Genomic DNA, 23088 nt, shown 5'->3' with positions numbered 1-23088 from the left:
CTTTCCCCCATTGCCTAGCTCTTTCCACTCTTTTGTCTTAGAACCAATACTTATTATTGAACCATACTTAGTATTAGTTCTAAGATATAAGGTAAGAGTTTTAAAAAATAACAAATTAATCCATGATTGCTGGTGGATGCTCAAAAAGGGAGACTTTGGAGAGCAAAGAAGAAGGTCCAGGATAGATTCTTAGATCTTAGATCTTAGATCATTATTTATAATACTATTTCCATAAAGAAATATATATAATATAATATAATATAACATAACAATATAATATAATATAATATAATATAATATAATATAATATAATATAATATAATATAATATAATATAATGTAATGTAATGTAATGTAATGTAATGTAATGTAATATAATATAATATAATATAATACTATTTCCATAAAGAAATATATTTAAGGAAATATATTCCTTTCCCTGCCGAGTGATCTCATCTTCACCAAATTTCTCATAGTAATTTATCTGAATCCCTACTTTAAATTCATTTCATTCTGTCCTGTATTTAACTCGTTCCATGCACATTCCCTCTGTAGAGAGCAGAGTCCCTAGCAGGTCCCTATTTGTATTCCCTGCATTTGGGGAACCTCGCATAGTGGTGGTGGTTGTTTTTTAGTCTGTTCTTCATGGGTTTTCTTGGCAATGATAATGGAGTATTTTGTTATTTCCTTTTTTATTATTATTAAACTGTATATTGTTTCCAGGGCAGAAGGTAAGTGAGGACTAGGCAATGAGGGTTGAGACTTGCCCAAGGTCTCAAAGGTAGGACGTATCTGAGGATGGATTTGAATTCAGGTCCTCCTGACTCCACAGCTGGCACTACATCCACTGCACCACCTTGAATTTAGTGTATGCATAATTTAATTGATTTAGAGCTTCAAAGAACCTTAGAAGGAGAACAATCTGGAATTATACCCAAAGAGTTATAAAATTATATATACCCTTTGGCCCAGCAATACCACTATTAGGACTGTTTCTAAAGGTGATCAAGGAAAAAAAAGAAAAGAACCTATATGGTCTAAACTATTTATAGTAACTCTATGGTAGCAAAAGACTGGAAACTGAGGAGCTGCCCATAAATTGGGAATTTAATAAATACACTGTGGTATATAATTGTGCTGGAACACTCCTGCCCTGTAAAAATGATAAGCAGGTTAGTTTAAAAAAATATAAAGAGGGGGCAGCTGGGTAGCTCAGGGGATTGAGAGTCAGACCTAGAGATGGGAGGTCCTAGGTTCAAATCTGGCCTCAGACACTTCCCAGCTGTGTGATCCTGGGCAAGTCACTTAACCCCCATTAGATAGCCTTTACTATTCTTCTGCCTTGGAACCAATACACAGTATTGATTCCAAGATGGAAGGTAAGGGTTTTTATTAAAAAATGTAAAGATCTACACTGTGGAATTAGAATCTGTAATTCTAAAACACTATGATTCCCAACAAAATTATGATCCCCATAGCAAAAACTATGATTCTCAGAACCCCACTCAGTTCCTGTCATTATGTGCTAACATAATTGGATGGAGTTCCACATCTAGCTCTCTTTTCCTTCCTGTTGGGGATTTTGGTGGAGCAGATTTTTGAGCAGGTAGAAAACTTAAGTCACATGGTTCTTTTTTGTCAGATAATAAGCCTTATAAAAATAATACTTGAAATATTGGACATTAATTTTTAATCTTTCAACATGAGATCTTGAAGTCCAAAATGAGGAGAATCAAAAAAAAAGTTGTATAGAGCAACAGCAAAATTATATATATATATATATACACACACATATATATATATACATATATATATATATCAATAGATATCTAACTCCAGAAAAAGAACTGTAAAGTATAAAAAAGTATAAAGTATAAAAGTATGCTTTATATGTTTTTAATATTTATATATATATATTAGATATATATGTCAAGTGATGCTTTTTCTGTTATGAAGAAGAAAGGGTGGGAGATATTTCAGAAGTTTAATACAACAAAATAAAATACAAAAAAACCCCTCAAAACATCAAATATCATCTCATCCAATCTCCCCATTTTATAGGTTGATAAAGCAGAAGCTCTGAGAAGTTAGATAATTCAAAAGATTTATTCTATCCAGTAGAATTCAAGCTTTTTTGAGAATAGGACCAGTTTTCCTTTTGTCTTCTCTATCCCCATTGCTTGGCACAGTATATTACACCAATAGGGGATTTAGAGAATGCTTTCTGGATTGGATTAATCTGGATTATTTTGGCAAAATTGAAGAGAGTAACAGGATTTGAACCTTGGTCCTGAGAATAACTCCAGAGTAATAAAAGCAAGTAGAAATAAAATGAACTGTTACTTCATACCACTGACTTACAAAGTTACTGAATGTGTCCTGTGAGTTGAAGATTTGATTCCTGCGTTGTTCCAAGCATCAACACATTTTTAGAAACTCAACTGTGCTACAGTCCTCATTTAAAGGCCATCTGTTTGACACTGCTACTTGCTGTCATGATTGGCATCTCTTAACTGTAACTCAAATGCTGTGGGGGAGACCAATTTCTAGACAGACATGCAAAAGATCCCTAGGAAACATTTGGTACAACAAATTATAGTTTTGGTTTTACCTTTGTCTTTTCTTGTCTTCTTATAGTCAAAAGTGCCTTCAATTCTGTTTTGTTCTAAAAAAAGAAATAAAAATGTATTAAAAGATTTATTAATATTAGTATATGAAATCTTGGATATGTGACTTCAGAATATTAGATCAGGAGGGGAACTTAGACCATAAAATATAGAATGTCAGAGATAGGAGATACCTAAGGAAAACCATGGAAAGCAGTACAAAGAGAATTGTTTTTAGAATCAGAGGATCTGGGTTCAAATTTAGGATTCAATATTTACCTATGTGACCACAGCCTAGCTCTCTCACCCAGTTTTCTCATCAGTAGAATGATGGGGCTGGATGAGATCAAATGATCATTGATTTAGAGCTATAAGGAAACTGATAGAGTCCATTTAGTCTAATCTCCCCATTTAACAGATCAGAAACAGAGGCAGAGAGAGAGGTTAAGTAATTTTCTTAGGATCACACAGGTAGTAAGTATCAAAGTCTGAATTCAAACTTAACCTTTCCTGATTCCAAGTCCAGCATCATATTTATGCTGACTAGAACCATTTTTAGCTTCTAGAGCTAGATTCAAAGTTTATCATAGAGGGAAACTTAGAACATAAAACGTCTGAACTGGAAGGACCATTGGAATAAAAAAAATATGGAAGACACCTTAGCCATCATCCATTCCAAATTCTTCATCTAGGTAGGTCAGAAGATAGAGTGCTGGGACTGGAGTCCCAAAGATCTGAGTTCAAACTCACTAGATAGGTGTTCCTGGGCAAGTCATTTAATTTCTGTTTATCTCCGTTGCCTCTGCTATAAAATGGGAGTAATAATAGAACCTACTTTCAACCAGTTGTTGAGGAGATCAAATGAAAAAAATTTAATTACTTAAGAAAGTACCTGGCACACAGTAAGTGCTATGTAAACATGCTACCTATTATTATTAATTATTATTATTATATAGAAAAAGAATCAGAGGTCCCTCTAGTACATCCCAGCCCCAAAGCATTCTGAATCTACCACACCAAATGAGGTGACAAATGAATGGAGAAAGTTCAGTATTCAGTCTTAATGTTGATGTGATTAATTATTACTTTTATCAGCTATATTTTTTGGTCTGCTCACTAAGCTCAATTCTAACTTCAAAAAAATTCTTACTCCAGGCAAAATGCCAGAAATTTCCAGATGACTGCATTTCTTTCCTCATAGGTATAAAAGCCCATATGGCATGCAAGATCATCCCTACATTAATAATTAATGGATATAACAACCACAACTAACAATGGTCTGCAATTAAATCTTGGGATTGTTTAACTTTAAGGCAAAAGCCCTTGGATTTGAGTTCTGAAGCCCTGGGGGATCAAATGCTGAAAAGTAGCTTAGTTTGGCCCCTTTGTCTCAAATATTTAATTCTGCAATTGAATAAAATGAAAGAAAATAAAAAAGCAAGAGAAATCCTGAGCTTCTGGGAAGCATGATAGAGGAAATGACAATATACTTGGGACCAGAGGACCTAGATTTGAATGGTAAAACTCTGATCACATCTGTGAACTCAGACAAGTTCCTTCACCTCTTCTCTAAAATGAGGGGACAAACCACTCAGTGGCAGAGAGAACTCTGGATCATATTTAGAGATTTGGGTTCTACTCCCAACTCCAAGTGGGAAGACAGCAAACTGAAAAGAGCTGAGTATTTTAATGTATCAAACAAACAAATAAATCATTTTTAAGATAGCATATAGGATGACAGGACTATGGGCAGGGAATTTATTTATTTATGTTTTATTTTTACATTTATTTATTTATTTATTTATTTAATTTAGAATATTTTTTCCATGGTTACATGATTCTTATTCTTTCCCTTCCCTCCTTCCATCACCACCCTTCCCACAGCCAACAAGCAATTCAACTGAGTTTTACATGTGTCATTGATCAAGACCCATTTTATGGACAGGGAATTTAAAAAGAACACATTCAGCTTGTAGGAGACCCATAAATTCCACTACCTTGTTCCTTTTTCTAACCTATAAAATCAGGATGATATTTTCTGTACTAGCTATCTTACAGGGTAGCTTGTTATATGAAAAATCAAGGGAAAAAAAGGCTTAAAGAAAGGGCTGAAGAGTATGAAGAGTTATATAAGTGTCAAGAACTATTGTTTTCATTACTAAAGCTTCAAAGGCACCTCTTTCCAGGCACCAATTTGGTACATTGATCCATTGTTGTTGGAGTTGTGAACTGATCAAACTCTTAATGTAGGTCAGGTCCTAGAACTATGCCCAAAGGGTTATAAAACTATGCCTACCTTTTTATCTAGTAATACCATTATAAGGTCTGTATCCCAAAAAGATTTTAAAAAGGGGGAAGTAATATTTGTACCAAAATATTTATAGCACCTCTTTTTGTGGTTGCAAACAAATGAAAATTGACGGATATCCATTAATTAGGGAATGGCTGAACAAATTGTGGTATATGATTTGATATTGCTATAAGAGAGGAAGAGCTAGGGAAGATGATGGAGTAGGGTATGAAGCTTCCTCTCCCTCCTAAGACCCCCACACATACCACTAAAAATAACTCCACAGAATAAACACTAAAAGCAGCAAAAACAGATGGGAGCCAGAAGTGAAGATCAACAGCCAAGGATAACTAGGGGAAAAGGTTTCTGACTTCCCTGGCCTCAATCCCACATTTGTAGGTCCTGGGGGCAGGAACAGAGCAAACAGAGTGAAATCAATAAGGTAAGCCTTGGGGACAGGACTGGAAAACTTTCTTTGGTTTCTGAAACCATGAACTTGCATCCCAAAGGGCCCTGAGAGCAGCTATGTTTGCAGAGGCCTTAGTTCTAGCAAATCCCTACTGGCCCACAGCTGGAGACTGAAGGAATAAGTAACAGAAAGTCTATGGTGTAACCAAGGAATAATGTTCTAAATTGACTAAATAAATTAATTCAAATGGGAAAAAAAGGAAAGTCTATGGGCACCAGTCTTTAAGGACATGAACTCAAACTTTTCTGCTAACAAACAAGGGACTTTGGTTCTCCAAGGAACACAGATTAAATACCTGCTCTTTCCTAGGCTGTAGTAGTAGGAGAGGAGAAATAAGGAAGAAGTGCACACTGGTGAGTATGGTTACTATGGAACTGAGGTCCCATCAGCTATGGTCACTTCCAGGAGAGCGGATTCCCTGGATGATGCCACAAAGGGAGTCAGACTGTCTGCTGGCAGTTGCAGTAGCAGAAATGCTTGTGGGCTTTAATTGGAGCATCTGATGTCAATCATGGATCAGGGTTTCAGCAGGGGACTTGGAGTATATCCAGTTTTTGGACTATAAAAACTCAAATAACTAAATAAAATTAAGGGGAAAAAACAAATACATGCAAAACAAAACAAAACAAAACACCCAAAACCAGAGGTAACATATCCCAACTTCCAAGCAACAAGTAATTTCTAAGCAATAAGTCTATTGACCTGGCCATTAAAAATTTTTAAATGAATAAATAAAAGTGAAGGAGCAAAATATAAAGAATTCAATTACTGATAGCTATTATGGGGACAGAAAAAACCTTGACTCAAAGTTAGAGAATGATAAAATAAAAACACCTACTTCAAAATCAGCAAAAAAATATAATAAATGACCACAAGCTAAAAGAGCTTTTTGGAAAGCTTTAAAAAGACCTCAAAAACCAAATGAAAATGGTGGAGGAAAAATTAGAAAATAAAAGCAGTGCAACAAAATCAAGAAAATTATGAAAGAAATATCACCCAAGTGGAAAAAAGTGGTCCAGAGAAGAAAATAATGTGTTAAGAACTGGACTTGAACAAAGGGAAGCCAATGATTGCCTAAGACAACAAGAAATAATAAAGCAAAATCCAAAGAATGATATAATAGAGGACAATATGCAATAATTTATCACAAAAACAACTTAACTGGAAAACAGATCAAGGAGAGACAATATAAGAATAGTTGGACTCCCAGAAGCTACATTCAAAAAGAATTTAGACACCATACTTCAATGAATCATTAAGGGAATATGTTCAGAATTTCTAGAATCAGAGGGTAAAATAGAAATTGAAAGAATCCACTGATCACTACCTCAAAGAAATCCAAAGATGAAAATGCACAGGAATATCATTGCTAAGTTCCATCGCTCCAAGGTTAAGGCGAAAAGCTATAAGCAACAAGGGAAAACAAAAACAATTTAAATACTGTTGAGCTACAGTCATATTAACAAAAGGCTCAGCAGCAGCAACATTAAAAGAATTCAGGACATATAGCACAGCATTTTGTAGAATAAAAGAATGGAGCTTACAACCAAAAATAACAAATCCAGCAAAGATGAGCATAATTATAAAAGATTAAAAAATGGATATTTAATGAACTAAAAGAGTTTCAATTATTCTTGGAGAAAAACCCAAAACTCCATAGAAAGTCTGATCTTTAAGAAACATACAAAGATAATAAAAAACTAATCATAAGTAACCCAAAAGGTAAAAGTCTTTTGATGGAAAAATGTGATCAATTGCCCCTGGGAATGGCATCATTGCCTAAGTATTGTGAAGGGCAGTGAATAGATGGAAAACTCAAGAATATAAGCCAGAATGATAGTAGAATAGACCAGAAGAAGGTAGGGTGGAATGGCTATCTCATATGGAGAAAGAATGAGTGAAGGAACCATCATGTAAAAGGGGAGGAGGAGCTGAAAGTCTGATAGTACTATAACCCTACTCTTATCAGACCCAAGATAGAGAGACAATAACACACAATTGGAAGGCAAAATCTTAATGTCCAGAAAAACAGGAAGGAAGGGAGATGAAATAAGGAAAGTAATATAAATCCCCTAAGAGAAACTGAGGGAATAAGAGAAGAAAGGGTAGGTTAAGTGAAAGGACATCAAGATAATAAATAAAAGGAAGAAAGGGATACTTAGAGGGGACTATATATCAAGAGATAGGGATGTAAGGTGAGGGCTTAGGGGAGGGACTCCAAGGGCAATATAGGGAAGGAATTTATGTAATGGACTTCTCTACTAGCAGCAATGCAATAATCCAGTATATTTCTGAAGGACTTATGAGAAAGAATGCTATGAGAAAGAATGATATTATGAGAAAGGAAGACTATGAATAGAAACACAGAAGAAAAACAACTGCTTGATCACAGGTGTCAATGGAGATATGATTGGGGTTATAAACCCCAAATGATCACCCTAATGCAAATATCAATAATATGGAAATAGGTCTTGAACAAAGACACATGTAAAACCCAGTGGAACTGTATGTGAGGGGGTGGGGAGACGGGAGGGAAAAAAACATGATTTTTGTAATCCTGGAAAAATGGTCTAAATTAATCAATTAAATAAAATTAAAATAAAATAAAAAAAGTAGAAAGGTACAGTTGTGGGGATGAGGAAGGCATTTTTGGAAAGGTGAATGGAATAAGAATTAAAAGGTAAGAAGAAAGTCCTCTGGGAAGGTGGGCCAGTTTGGATCTAAGAGGGAAAGGGATGAGGATAAAGGAAGATTTGGGGCAAGAGGTATGAATAAGAAAGGTATTGGTCAAAGGCAATTGGACATCTGAGGAAGGATGCAAAGGAAACAAAGAAAAATGAGACAAATTGCGAGGAGGAACAGAGTAGATGGAAATGTACAGCTAGTAACTGATGTTTATTGTAAATGAATAAATTCACCAATGGGAAGAAAACTGATAGCAAAAAGGATCAACAACCAAAGTAACTTTACAAGAAACTTACTGAAAGTGAGAGATACACATATGGTGAAGGTGAAGGATGGAAGCAGAATATATTATGCTTCAGCTAAACCAGAGAAGGCAGGAATAAAAGTTATGATATCTGACAGTACTGGGGCTAAAATACATATAATTGAAGTATTATTAGTTTTGGAATTGCACCAACAGTTATAGAATCCAGATTCTTAAAGGAAAATGAGATACAGGTAGAAAAAGATTAAAATAATAGTGAAGGACTTTTTTCTCCCTCTCAGAAGTAGATTAATCTAACAAAAATGAATAAATTAGAAAGAAGTTGAGGAGATGAATAGAAGCTTACATAAGTTAAATGACAGATATCTGGAGAGCACGCACACACACACACACACACACACACACACACACACACACACACACTTGCATGAGGCTAGTAGTTTGTCTAAGTATCAACATCTAAATAATCCAAAAATTGTTCCTGGTGGGACAACAATGATTTAGAGGGCATAAATATTCTTCAAAAATCTTACATTAACACTTATACTAAGGAGATAATCCTGAATTCCTGAGGGGTTGTGGCATTAGAACAAAGGTTCCACTGGGTATGACCAAGCTGGAAAGACTTTGTTTTGGAAAGAGTATGGTCCTAGCAACATATTGTATCTGCTGCCTGATGTCCAATATAGTTAAACATGGACCTGGTAATGTATATTAACTGAGAACCAGATGAGTAAAGTTGATCAAATTAAAAGATGATAGGAACATTAAAAAAAAAAAGGACAAATACTATACTGCTAGAGCAACTGTGAGCTATATATTAGAAAACAATATGAAAATATGCATTAAGAGCTATAATGCTACTCATTTCATTGGTCTAGGGATCCCATTATAAGAATCTGGCTCTAATAGGGTTATTAAGAGGCTAAAAAACTGTGTATTTATGCAAATATTCATGGAAGCTTATTTATAATTACAAAATAACTGAAAAATAACACAAATGCAATGATTGGGAGAAATGGCTGAATAGATTGTGATATTTTTATGTAATAGATTTCATTATATTATTTTAAAGGACAAATGTTAAAAATATAAAGAAAATAAGGGAAATATAAGAAGAGATGTAACGAGAAGAAAAAAGAATAAGACTAATACATACTATAGTTACATTTTAAAATAGCCACAAAATCAAGAGAAAAAAGTATCCAAATAAAAAAAGTACAAAGGAAACTCAAAATCAGAGATCATTTATATTAGCACACATATATGATTTACATATTTTGAACAATTTGTAAACAATGTGAATATTGTGATTTTGCACATAATTTTTAATGTACTTGTTCATTTAAATTATTTTGTTGTTGATGATAACTAAGTATATAATTCAAAAACTGAAAAATAAAAGAAAGGCTGGGTAGGATGATTTCAGAAAAACCTGGAAAGGTCAACATGAACTGATGCAGAATGAAATAAGAAGAATCAGGAGTACACTGTACATAATTATAGCAAATTAGATATTATCAGCAATATGATGATCAAAGACAATTATGAAGGACCTATCAGGGAAAATATTATCTACCTCCAGAGAAAAGAACTGATGGATTCTGAATGCAGATCAAAGTATACTATTTTAAAATTAGTTTTTTATTAAATTAAACAATAATTTATTATTATTTAATAAAATATAATAAATATATAATATAATAATTAATAATAAAATAACATTTAATTAAATTTTTTAAAATTTGTATTTATTTGGGGGTTTTGGTTTTACATGAATATTCTCTCATAATATGTCTAATATAGAAATATGTTTTGCATAGTTATACATATATGGCCTGGATCAAGTTCCTTGCCTTCTCAGGGATAGATATGGGAAGGGAGAGAGAGGGAAAAAACTTGGATCTCAAAGTTTTAGAAAACATATTGGAACTTGTTACTGCATGTAATGGGAAAGAAAAAAAATTCTATTCAATGCAATTGAACAAGCTTTCTATTAATACCTACTATTTGCAAGCCACTGCAATCATAAGACAAAAGGAAAAATTCCAAAAGGAAAATATACCAGGGATAGACTCTGAAATGTTAGGTGGGCAGGGAGACTCAGAATCTTGCTGTTTCTGGCTTCTTTGGCCTTCAGCAGGGCACTGTAGCTTACTGAGTAAAAATCACCAGCTGTTGAAACAAAGAGCCCAAAAGAAACACCATTAGAATCCCTGGACAGCCAATAAGCTATCCATTTCCCACCACCTCCCATTATTCCAGGGATTGAGGATCATAATAATGCAACTATCTCATCCAATTTTGGAAGCAAAAGAGCCTTTTAAATCTGATTGACAGCCCAGTCTTTTCTCCCAAGGGGGGGGGGGACATCAAATAAGGTTTTGTTCTCCATCAGCAGAAATTGTGCTTGTGTTGCCTAGAGCAATCTGTATGAAGCTTACTTAATAAATAATGTGAATTAAAACTATGAGCAGGGCTTTGGAATGACCTCAACTTTTGGAAAAGTAGTTTGGTTACTGGGAAAGATTTGGTCTTGGAGTCAGAAGACTGGTGCTAGAGTCCCGGAACTGCCCCTAATGAGCTGAAACTTTAAAGATGTCACTACAGCTATAAAAGCTTTCATTTCAATAAAAGGATGGATTGAACTAGATGATCTTTAAGGCCACTGTCTGAAGGGCATGTGGGTGGTACAGTGAACAGACTGCTGGGTTTGGAGTCAAGAAGACTCTTCTTCCTGAGTTCTAATCTGGTCTCAGGTATTTAATAGCTGTGTGACCCTGGGCACTTAACCTTTGTGCCTCAGTTTCCCCATGTGTAAATGAACTGGAGAAGAAATGGAAAACCACTCTAGTATCTTTGCCAAGATGCTCATATAGGATCATAAGGAGTCAAACATGACTGAACAGAAAAGGCTGTTTCCATCTCTGTTTCATCATCCTATGATTATGTGGTTCAAAGGCTGAATGATCCCCTATCAGAGAAACAGGGAATTAATTCCTCCATGATGTGTGATGACTCACTAGAAAACCTCTAACATTATCAACTATCAGATTCGTTGTATTTTCAATTTGGCATTAGAGAGTCCTGAGTTTGAATTTTGGTCACCCTCATGGGTTGTGCTACTTTGAACATATAATTTAAATCATCAGAAATTCAGTTTCTTTCTGTAAAATGAAGAAAATAATACATTGAATATCTCACAACTACCCTATTTGTATTATATAAATAAAATTCACAACAATTTGCATTAAAATTTGCACTGATTTTTAGGATTGCATAAAATTATTTATAGTCAATATGCTAACAGAAGCTTATTAGACAAGTCAACAGAAGATAGCTTTTATTGGCAGTTCTGTCACTTTCAGGGTAGGAATGAGTAAGTCAAAACCTTTCTGAGTTGCCTTATCTGAGGAACGATATTCTAACCCCTCCTATCATTCTCCTTCTATGTCACAAATTCTAATAACCACAGAGGATTAAGGTGAGAAAAACTTTGGAAACTGGGAAGAGTTCTAGAAATAATACTTCACACTTGCATAGGGCTATAGAATTTACAAACTGATTTCCCCAAAAGCAGTGTTATGAGAAAGGTTTCTTCTATTTGCCAGACTTAGAAAGTGTGACACATAAAGCTTAACTAAGGTCACAAATGCTTTCACAGCTAGAATTTGAATCCATGTTTCTTGATGTAGTATCCAGGAATCTTGGATATGGTATTGGAGGCTATGGGTTTGGATACTCTCTCTACCCTTTGTCACCTGTGTGACCTGACTTAATTTGTTTGGTCTTCAGTTTCGAAAAGCATTCATGTTATAGAATAGGAATTCTTATGGCATAGTGTATAGAGTGCCAGGTCTGGACTTGGGAAGACTCCTCTTCATGAGTTCAAATCAGGCTCAGACACTTTATCCCTGGGTGATCCTGGGCAAGTCATTTAACCCTGTTTGCCTCAGTTTCCTTATCTGTCAAATGAGTTAGGAAATAGCTAATATTCCAGTTTCTTAGTCAAGAAAATCCCAAAGGGGATCACAAAAAGCTAGACATGACTGAAAATGTCTAAACAACAACAACAAATAGGGATTTTTAGCTTCAGGATCATGAACTTGGTCTTTTAAAAAGAATATTTTGATAAATATATTTCAATATAAACTTACTTCCCTAGAAATACTGTGTATTTTATTTTTGCCAATAAAATTTATTCTGAACAGTAGTCCAGGGGCTTTATTAGATTGACAAAATGGACCCATGATACCAAAAACTTTTAAACCCTAAGTACCAAGGATAGAGACATAGATTTAGTCTCAGAGGAAATGGGCTCAAATTTCAGTTCTGCCATTTGGGCAAGTCACTCAATCTCTCAGGACCTCAGTTTCCTCACCTTTACAATGATGACGTTAACATCGAGGATCGCTGAAGTCCAAAGTTTAGCCAATATAATCTAAATCTATTACCCTATGCTGATGGTCATTATTTCTTTGATCCCTTCTAAATATCAATCTTATTAATCTATGATTCCAAGTCCAGAAAGCCATTGTTATTCTCAATAATCCAGGAATATTACAACAGACTTTTAATTTTGACCTCTTGTCTTAAAAAGACACTATGAATAAGAAAAACCATCCAGTCACCTAGCAGGTTTTCTACAATCACTGTCAAACCACATAATGGTTCCAATTAGCTGGACTTGTCTTAACAGAAGGTTTTTTTTTTTTTAAAGAATTTTGATATGTTATGGGGCTAAATTCCAATTATTCTTTGCCAAAGATTTCAATCCCTACCCTGAAAATCAGTGTTTTCAATAATGCCTCTAATACCTCTGGACTCTAGTCTATTTCCTACCCAGAATGCTATTGATAATCTGCATTGCTTTGGAGAAATCTGACTCACTTTCCTCAGTTGTAAAATGTTGATGATACAACCTGTTCTCTAATTCATAGACTAGTTATAAAAATCAGAAGACCTAATGTACAAAAATACTATTCACTATAAAGATGATATATTATTTCAGCTATTAAAAAGTATTATTACCACCAAATAAGATATTTGAGAGAGCAATGTGAAAGTATAAATTATATTTTAAAATTATGTTAGGTAAAATGTTTTGATACTATCATTACATTTTGCTATGAATATTCTTAACTTTTACAAAATAAACAAAGCTATTTTTATTCACCTCTTTTTTGAATTGTTTTAAAAAATTGTCACAAATTGTGGCAAATGGGCCATTTTAAAAGATTTTCCTAAAAATGGAAACTAGGCAAAATTAGGAGATTGTGTTAAACTATTTACCAGAGTGAGTTTTATTAATACTAAAACTTATTCAGCTTTTCTTAGTAAGAAGTAAATTTTTTTGTCTTTCTATACCTACTCAGGAGAGCTTCTGACCAGATTGGAAAGTATTTTCTGTGATGATTAACTGGACCGTTTGTGTATATATAGTTGAGGCACATAGAATTTAGAGATGGAAGCAGCCTTAAGAATATATAGCCCAACCTCCTCAGTTTATAGCTGAGGACACTAATGTGATAAAGAAAGGGAAGGGAAGGGGCATATCCAAAGTCACAGAGGTAGTTATTAAAATCATCATTTGAACTTGGTTTTGACACTAAATCTAGCCTTCATTGTACAATATTACATAGATTTAGCTCAAACTTCAAATGAGCTCAATACATAGGAAGTGGCATGATTATCAACTATAAAAAGGAGAAGATGCTTGCTTCCTGTTGAACTATGCAGGTATTCCAAGTCTAGAAAAAAGAGCCAGTACATTTGGTGACAGAGATAGGATCCAAGGAATCTCAGTAATCCAGATTGTTGGGTCAAATATGATATAAGGACATTTAATAGTGAAAAATGTGAAGTTTTACACCTAGGTTCAAAAAATCAACTTCCACAAAGGAGAGACATGGGTAAATGATAGTTTTCTATTTGTTTAAATGGACTACAGATTAAAATTTAATCAACAGATTTAATCAACAATGTGATAGAACAGCCAAGAAAGCTCAAACAAATTCTTGTTGTTCAGTTGTGTTAGATTCCCCATAACCCCTTTGGGTTTTTCTTGGCAAAGATCCTGGAGTAGTTTAACATTTCCTCCTCCAACTTATTTTAGAGATGAGGCAACTGAATCCAGTGAGGCTAAGTGATATGACAGTAAGTGTCCAAAGCAAGATTTGAACTCAAGAAGGTGAATCTTCCTGCTTTTAAGCCTCGAACATTGTGCCACTTAGTTACCTTCATGCAAACTTAAGCTGCATTAAGAAAAAAAAATAGTACACATCATAAAGAATTGATAGCCCCTCTGTACTTTGCCATAGACAAATCATTCCTTTTACCCCATTTGTTATTTTATTGCTGTGGGGAGAAAGAACTCCCTTTAACCAGTGCTAATCAGTGCTTGGCATAATGCCTGGTTCACTATAAGTGCTTAAAAATGTTTATTGATTGGTTGGTTAGAATCAGCTCAGAAATCAAGAGACTTGTACAGTTGCCTAGGGAACTGAGAAGTTGAGATTTTCCCAAGTCTACCCATCCAGTAACATCAGAAGCAAATCTTGAACCCAAGTTTTTCTGATTTCAAGGTCAGTTCTTTCTCCTTTTCACCATCCAGCTCCTCAGTTAAACCATATCTAAAGTATCTTGTTCAGTACTAAATGTCATACTTTATGGAGGACTATGTCCAATAAAATTAGAGATCTGCAATTAAAAAATATCATTAGAGATTACTGAACCTAACATATTAATTTTATAAGATGTGTAAATTTGGAGAGGTTAAAATTGTCCAAGGTTGCACAGTAATTAGCAGAACCTAGTCTTGTTACTACAATTTCAATCTCTCCAACAAACCTGATGACATAATAGGGATTACCAACAGCTAGCAATTTTATAGATCTTTAAAGTTTGCAAAGGGCTTTGCAAATATCTCACTTGTAAAATATATAATAATGCATGTTTTCAAGATCAATTGATCATAAATTGGACTATTGGCTTTACCAAAATTGGGACTTTTATTCTCCAGAAGACAAAAATTAGAGAGCTCTTCCAGTATCAGAAGGAATATTTTGGGTAAAGGGATTAGATTTGCTGTATGGGGCCCCAGAGGGCAGGATTAGGGCAGTGAATAAAAGATAGTTTTAGTCAAGCATTTTTTATCAAGTTCCTAACTTCCTAACAATTTTATCTGTGCCAAACTACAATGATTTGTCTAGAGAAGTAGTGGATCTCCCCTCCTTAGAGGTCTTCAAGCAAAGGTCAATCCAAAGTGTTTACTGAGGGTTTTGCAAGAGGGATTCTGGTTTAGATATTGCCTTGGACCCAATGGCCTTGGAGCAGATCCTGTGATAATGGGCATTTTAATAAATTGGATATGGTGGCTAATTCAGGGTTAGCCCGATATCCTTTTGCAATAACTGAGCATCAGTTGAGAAGCTTAACATCTAATAATGCCTCAGGGTCATAATTATAAACTTTCAACAAAAGTAGATAACCATTTGCCAGAGTTACTATACTATAGAGGGAATTTATGCTTCAGGCATAAACTAGATTAGATGAGTTTAGAATTCCTTACATTCTGAGAAAAGATTATTTTTTTATTGCTCAGTATGAACAATTTCTGTAGTCTATATATATATATATATATATGGAGATAGGAGGAGGTAGGGATGGTGGGTTGAATGTTTTGGTATTTTTTTTCTTTTAGCTAAATCCCTAATGTATTTCATCTCCAACATACTTTTCTGGCTCTGGTTCATAAAACTAACCCTAATATACTTCAAGCTTGAGCCAAAATGTCCTACTCACAGTTTCCCAGACATATTTTAAAGGTTTTTTTTTTGCTTCTGTTTTTGAATTTTATTTTTTTAATTATGAACTTGAAACAAAATAAAATTTGCACTTTTATGTACCTGGCAGAACCAAAACAGGGTTGTAGATGAAATAATGAATCCCTATTGTGTACAGTTTGCTTTTCTTTTTAGATATATAATTAAATGTGTTGCTCTCAAAGCTGTCCTACTTGTCTTTGATTATTTCTGGTCTTTCTTTTGGCCTTTTTTATGTGCATTTGCTAAAAATTCTTCAATGACTCTCTTTTCTTTTTTCCCTTTTTCTCCTTTCCTTCCTCCCTCCCACCCTTCCTTCCTTCCTTCCTTCCTTCCTTCCTTCCTTCCTTCCTTCCTTCCTTCCTTCCTTCCTTCCTTCTCCAAATCTTCCTTTCCTTCCTATTTCCCCCTAAATTAAAAAAAAATCCTTAAAACATATGCATAGTCAAACCAACAAATTCTTACTTTGTCACTTTGCACCTGTATCATACCACCTTTTTTTCAGTCTACTGCTTCTTCATAGCATATTTTAGTCTACCATCTTTTTATCAGCATATTGGATCATAGGTCTTTTGGAATCATGTGCAGTCATTGAATTGATCAGAGTTCTTTAGCCTTTCCAACCTCTTAGACATGTCTTGGGTTCTCTGGTCTCTCTCTTTGCTTTTACTCCTATTGTTTACTACCTAAGATGACCTTTTCCCCAGACTTGCTCATTTACCCAATATGGGCACACACAACATTTAGGATCTTGCTCAGGAGCAGCTAGATGGCTTGGTAGATAAAATTCCAGGACCAAAGTTAAGTGGTCCTGGATTCAATCTGGCATTAGACATTTCCTAGCTGTGTGACCCTGGTCAATTCACATAACCCCAATTGCCTAGCCTTTGCTGCTCTTCTGCTTTGGAATCTATACACAGTAGTTATTCTAAGATAGAAGGTAAGGGTTTAAAAAAAAAAACTTGCTCAAAATGACAACTCTTGCCTAAAGCATACCTCATACTACTTGTGAAGATAGGATTAACTCTCCCCTTGCCTATTTTTAAATTAATGAACAAAAACTGAAAATACCCCTACTTAACACTAAGTAGGGGAGAGCAAGCCACTTACTAAAAGTGGGTGAAAAACCCAGAGGTAACTGACCACCCCAGGGCAGTGTTAAGCAAATTTAAAGACTGCAATTGGCTCCTGTAAAGTGGAGGAAGGCACAGGAAGTGACTTAGAAAAAGGACTATAAAGGGCCCTGAACTTCCTGTCCAAGGGGTCTTTAGCCTGAATTAGGGGCTTGGAGGATCTTGAACTGGGACTTCAGCTTGGAGCTAAGAATTGGGACTTCAATCTGGGGCTTTGGCTCTTGGACTGCTGGTAAGACTGCTCCTGGATCTTCTCCTTTGGAGCTACAGTTTGGGTGAGTGAGAAGCTGACCCTCTTTTTCTGGCTTCTGGAGAGATTCATTCTGGAGAGGCCTTGCCTTCTTGGAGGAGGCCCTGTGGGTTGAAACATTGTTTAATTCGCCACCAAGTCCTCCAGCTGAGGGATTAATGAGCCCTGCCTCAGATGAGCAGGGGACAGGAACAACATTCAGGGTGATGGGCTAGAATTCTTCTCTACCCTCTTTTACATTTCTCTACTTTCACTTTTAACTTTTTTGTAAATAAAACTATTAAAAATCAATTTGACTTGGGCTACAATATTTTTAAATCTGCAACCAAAGTATTATCTTAGCATTCTCATATATTTAGTCAAACCTTTAGTTTAATTCCTTATAGCCTAGAAGTGATCTCTGTGAATCTTAAAATTTATTCTCAGATTCTACTTCAGAAGATTTGATTAAGTTAAACCCATTTTAAACAATGAAGGTACTTGATCAGGAATGTGGGGACTTCTAACATTACCCCACCCATACTTAAGCATACTTTAGGGGAAGAAAAAGTTGTAAAACTCCTTACTGAACAATGGAAAGGTACCCAGCCCATACTTAAAGTAAAGCTAAAACCCTTAAGCTGGCTCTATTTTTTTTTATCTAATACAAAAAGGTGCTAAGTACCTATGAAGGTCAAATTAATCACTAAAATGTCAAGCAAGCTTAGCAAGAGGTGTGAGGTTTTAGTCTACCCAGAGAAGGTGATAACAAGATGTGAATTAAGAATGGTAAATCCTTTGGAAAGTGTCTACTGTGATTGGTAGATGTGAAAATTTAGGGGAGGTGGCAAGAGAAATTTTTCTTTAAAAGAAAAGAGCTGGGGCCTCTGAGTTAGTTCAGCTTCCTGAGCTGAACTGGAGGGTCTCTCTGAACACTAGAGTTTTGCTTGGAAGGATCTTGTGGTGAGTGATTAAAGACTGACTTAGTTTTCACTCTTAAGGAGAAAGGCCTAGGCCATTTACCTAGGCCCTATTTCCTGTTTCTCTCTCTCTCTCTCTCTCTCTCTCTCTCTCTCTCTCTCTCTCTCTCTCTCTCTCTCTCTCTCTCTCTCTCTCTCTCTCTCTCTCTCCCTCTCTCTCTCTCTCTCTCTCTCTCTCTCTCTCTCTCTCTCTCTCTCTCTCTCTCTCTCTCCCCCCCCCCCTTTCCTTAATCCCTTAATTTGTATTAATTAAAATCTCCATAAAACCCAGCTGACTTGGGTATTTCATATTTGGGAATTTTCCCATGGTTACCAATTATTTTTGATTTAAATCAAGACATTAAAAATTATCTTTACAGTTTTTGGCATTTCAAAGTCTTGAAACCCACATTTTCACAGTCACAGTTTATGGCAACCACTCTTTTGTCTGTAACATCTCTCTATCATTTTATCCCATAGAACTTTCTATTGATTTTAGACACATATTATACGCATTTAATTATTGATAAATATGCCTTATTTCCACTACCAGAATAAAATTTCCCCGAAGGCAGTAACATTGTCTTGTCCACAGTACCTCCAGAACATGTAATCAATATAGTATCATATATATACCACATATCATGATATTTATATATCCAAAAAGAACACTGGTCTTAGGGGCCAAAAAATTTGATACTGATGTTAATTAATTAAGGCATCTTTAAGCAAATTGTTTTCCCTTGTATATTCCTGAACTGTAAAATGGAAAAAGTAATAGTTGATATAGAGATAGATATATCTCATTTGGACACTTTGAAAGAAATGATATGTAAAATGTTTAAGGCTATACAAATTTTAAATATTACTTTGGTCCTGGACTTTTATATCATCAATATGGAAATCCCTTTCACTAAAGTAGATCACCTAGTCATCTACAATACAGATATGTGTGCATATATTTATTAATATATTAAATATATATTTATGACATATCTAAAGCCTCTATAGTCTTAGAATTGCCTCAGGGCATCTGGAGGTTAAATTATTTGCTTATAGCCAGAGGCAGAATGAGTTAGAGACAGGGCTTGAACCCAGGTTTGTTTTACTCTGATAGTGGCTCTCTATGGCACATCAACATTATTATTATAAATCTACAATACTAAATAAATGAATATATAGATAGATAGATATAAAATACAGATATGTGTATACATACATGTATACACACTTACACACATATATATCTCAAGGTAGTTGCCACTTTCTTATAAAAAGTAAAGGGGGAAGAGGCTAGAAGACTCTCTATACAACCTATGCTTCATGGGACCAGAGATTGTAGACTCACAGAGAGCTAGAAGGTAGACTTCAGAGGCCATCTAGTTTCCCTCATTCAACAGCCAAAAAACAAGCAAACAAATAAAAAAAAACTAGAAAATAAATGAGTTCCCAAAGTCACACCAGAAATAAGTATTTGAGGTAGCATTTAAACCCAGGTTCTTGCCTAGTAGGAAATTCTTTAACCCCTAAAAACTACATTACCCAAAATTCCTTTCGGTATTACCTAGAATCCTTTTCACTTTTCCTGTGTCCTCACATTTGTGTGATTGGTTATAAGTTGGCTATAACTCCTCCCTTGCTCTTTTTCTCTCACAACCAGGCTGGGTTAGCACTTCTTTAGCTAGTTATTTTTTTACTTTAATTATTATTGATAAAACTTTTAAAATATAATACTTAGTTATTGAATATTAATTTTAAAACCCACATTCTCAAGCTTAAGTCAATCATTTCCTTTTATTCTGTATCACACTGTTTCTCTTTATAATTAATGGGCAGCCAGTTGGCATAATGGATAGACTGCCAGGTCCAAAATCATGGAAACTAATCTTGCTGAGTTCAAATTTGACCTGTGAGACTCAGGACAAATTAACCCTGTTTGCCTCAGTTTCCTCATCTGTAAAATGATCTGAAGAAGGAAGTGACAAACCACTCCAATCTCTTTGCCAAGAGGACCCCAAATGGGATCACAAAGAGTTGGTTATGAAGGAACAACTGAACAACAACGACAGTCAGGGTTTTACTGTATTCATTTAACATACATGAAAGTTACCTTGGAGAAATTTCTTTCTGAATACCTGAAATCCTTCTGAAGTCTTATTTCCAGAGGATTCCAGTAGAGTGAGACCTGTAATATTGTCTAGCAAGACAAGATCAGAGAGATTGGCTGCAGATGGCGTCTTGGTATTATTAATGAGAAGTCTCACGGAGGCAGTCTCAGCCTCACTCTGCTGGGACACCTATGACAAAAAGGAGGAGAAATCAATGCAGTTTTTCCCAAGAGTTTCAAAATGTGCAAAGCTTCACCAGTGCAAGTGAAATCTTCACACAAGGAAAGTGCTGTGGTGTCTTCAGTGTTCTGAAGATTTGTCAGGCTCAGTTTGATTTGAAACTCCCAAGGAGATTCTGAACTCATGCATGTCGGGCTGTTGCCTGGAGACACCATGATCGAAACGCTCTATTTTGAAATGCAGTATAACAGATTTTGCAGAGAAATGTTAGCTGTGAGTGCAATTAGGAATCCATGAACCTGAGTTACAGCCTGGTGGAGAAGTCTCAAAGTATAATATCGTAATCAGAGTTTGGCAGACTCAGAAAATCAGCATAAGCACAAGGGGTATGCTATTAACATGAGATTTCTTCATAAATTATGAATGAAGTGATGTTATCATTTTCATTTGCCATTTGAAGACCTCCATAAATACACATTTCATTGCCGATTCTCTCCATCACATTCATTTATTTCTCTATTATATTTAAGAAGAATGACATCTCAGCATAGTGGCAAAAGCCCTGAACATTGAGAGGCAAGGATCTGAATTCAAGAGTTGGATATCATATTCTCAGTGTACTTCTGAACAAATCACTACCTTTGTGAGCCTGTTTCTTCATCTGGAATATCAGAATGATACCTACATTCTAAACCTCACTGGAATTTTATGAGAAGAAATCTTTGTAAATCATCAAGCGATAAAGAAATAATTTAATTACACCATCCAAATTATCATAGCTTTAGAATGAGAAGAGAACTTAGAATCCTACCTCCAACACTAATTGTATGATCCTTAGATACTAAGTCATTAAGGCTGAATCTTAGCTTCCTCCTCCTGCCCTCAGTTTTAAAAGGCTGAATCTTAGTTTCCTTATTTAGTCCAACCTCTTTGTTCTATGGAAGAGGACCAGAGAGGATATGACTTGCCCAAAGTCACAACATAGTAAGCAACCAAACTAGAATTATAACTTTTGCTTCTTCACTCCAAATTCAGCACTAGCATTCAATCAAGAACAGGCTTTCCAACCTAGAAAGTCATTTCCAAGAATATTGATTTATAATTCATGATTAATTCAAATAAGACAATATGTGTAAAGCACATAGTGTGAATTTTAAAACTATTCCACCCTACTCCTACCATACTTTAGAAGATTTGATTGAGCTATTTCCTGATTTGTAACAAATGAGATAGTTGGTTGAATAGAATCAGGTCTTGGGAATTCTACATTGCTCCACCCTACTTAGTTTAACAAGGTCAGGAATGTCTGCACCCATACTCAAGGATTAAGTATCTAAGAAGATGGCCTTCAACAGACATGTGTAGAAACAGCTGACAGACCCCCTGGGCTGTCCTAAGTCAAGCTAAGCTAACACTGGTACAGATGAGACATAGGAAAGTGACATAAAACCATCTATATAGGGCACACGGCTTCCTCTCTTCGCTCTCTTTCCCCGGAGAGGCGGCTCTGACTGGCAGCTTGCTAAGGGTCCCAACATCTTGGCATGGTGGTAGCTATTTGTTTGGGTTTGGTGATGAGTTTTCCCTTGAGCTAATTCAGGTTCAGGCATCTTGGCAGAGCCCTTTTAGAGTTCAGCTTGATTCCTTCCTCCTTTACTCTCCAACGCCTTGCCTTCCTAGAGCCTCTAATCTTCCTCCTGGCACAAGCGAGGCAGGAGAAATCCTACACCCTTTCCTTCTTCCTTCTTCTTAATTTCTTTTCACTATATTAATTAAATCACCATATATTTCCAGTTGACTTGGGTATATTTTTTTATTTGGGATATCCATGGCAACCAAATAATTAATATAGTTTAGATCACAACGCTAAAATTATCCTTTACAATAGTAGGTGCATAATGTTTGTCCCCTTCTACTCTACCCAGTTATATTGTTAGAGAGTTGTCTGGGTCATTGAGAGACAAAGCAATTAATGGTCAAAGAACCACAGATTTCGAGCTGGTAGGACCTGAAAGGTCCATATAAGAGAGATCCACAGTCATTGTTGGGCCAATACATAGAGCTTTTCCAGGTTGACTCTAGTTTCTGCAACTTAAGTAACAATGGAAGAAACTTTGAGTAATTGGGAGAAATTAGTGAAATTTTATATTAGAAATTTATTAAAGGCTATATGCATAGATCAGATGTTGGTGAAGATGATGGTGCAAGAACTAATCATGATATATTTAAATTAGCTTTATGAATGATGACTACCGGTAGTTGTACTTTGTGACCTCCAAGTCTCATTCCAGCTGTAAACTTTTGTTCTAATGATCATCTGACTTGGTAATTGCAAAAGAAAT

The 23088-nt window shown here is 35.3% G+C and overlaps 1 protein-coding gene across 2 annotated transcripts in view; it reads right to left on the bottom strand.

Moving 5' to 3' along the window:
- Positions 1–23088, bottom strand: part of EVC2 (EvC ciliary complex subunit 2) — a 209632-nt gene that overhangs the window by 158792 nt on the left and 27752 nt on the right. For both annotated transcript variants that reach the window (XM_007496745.3, XM_007496747.3), the window contains exons 5-7: positions 20569–20755; positions 10380–10489; positions 2611–2664 (exon numbers count right to left, since the gene is read on the bottom strand). In XM_007496745.3, the coding sequence (XP_007496807.3) occupies positions 2611–2664; positions 10380–10489; positions 20569–20755 (351 nt within the window). The remainder of the gene's footprint in view (positions 1–2610; positions 2665–10379; positions 10490–20568; positions 20756–23088) is intronic.

The sequence above is a fragment of the Monodelphis domestica genome, chromosome 6, assembly GCF_027887165.1.
Source record: "Monodelphis domestica isolate mMonDom1 chromosome 6, mMonDom1.pri, whole genome shotgun sequence".
Lineage (NCBI taxonomy): Eukaryota > Metazoa > Chordata > Mammalia > Didelphimorphia > Didelphidae > Monodelphis > Monodelphis domestica.
This window is presented reverse-complemented; position numbering and strand designations above follow the sequence as displayed.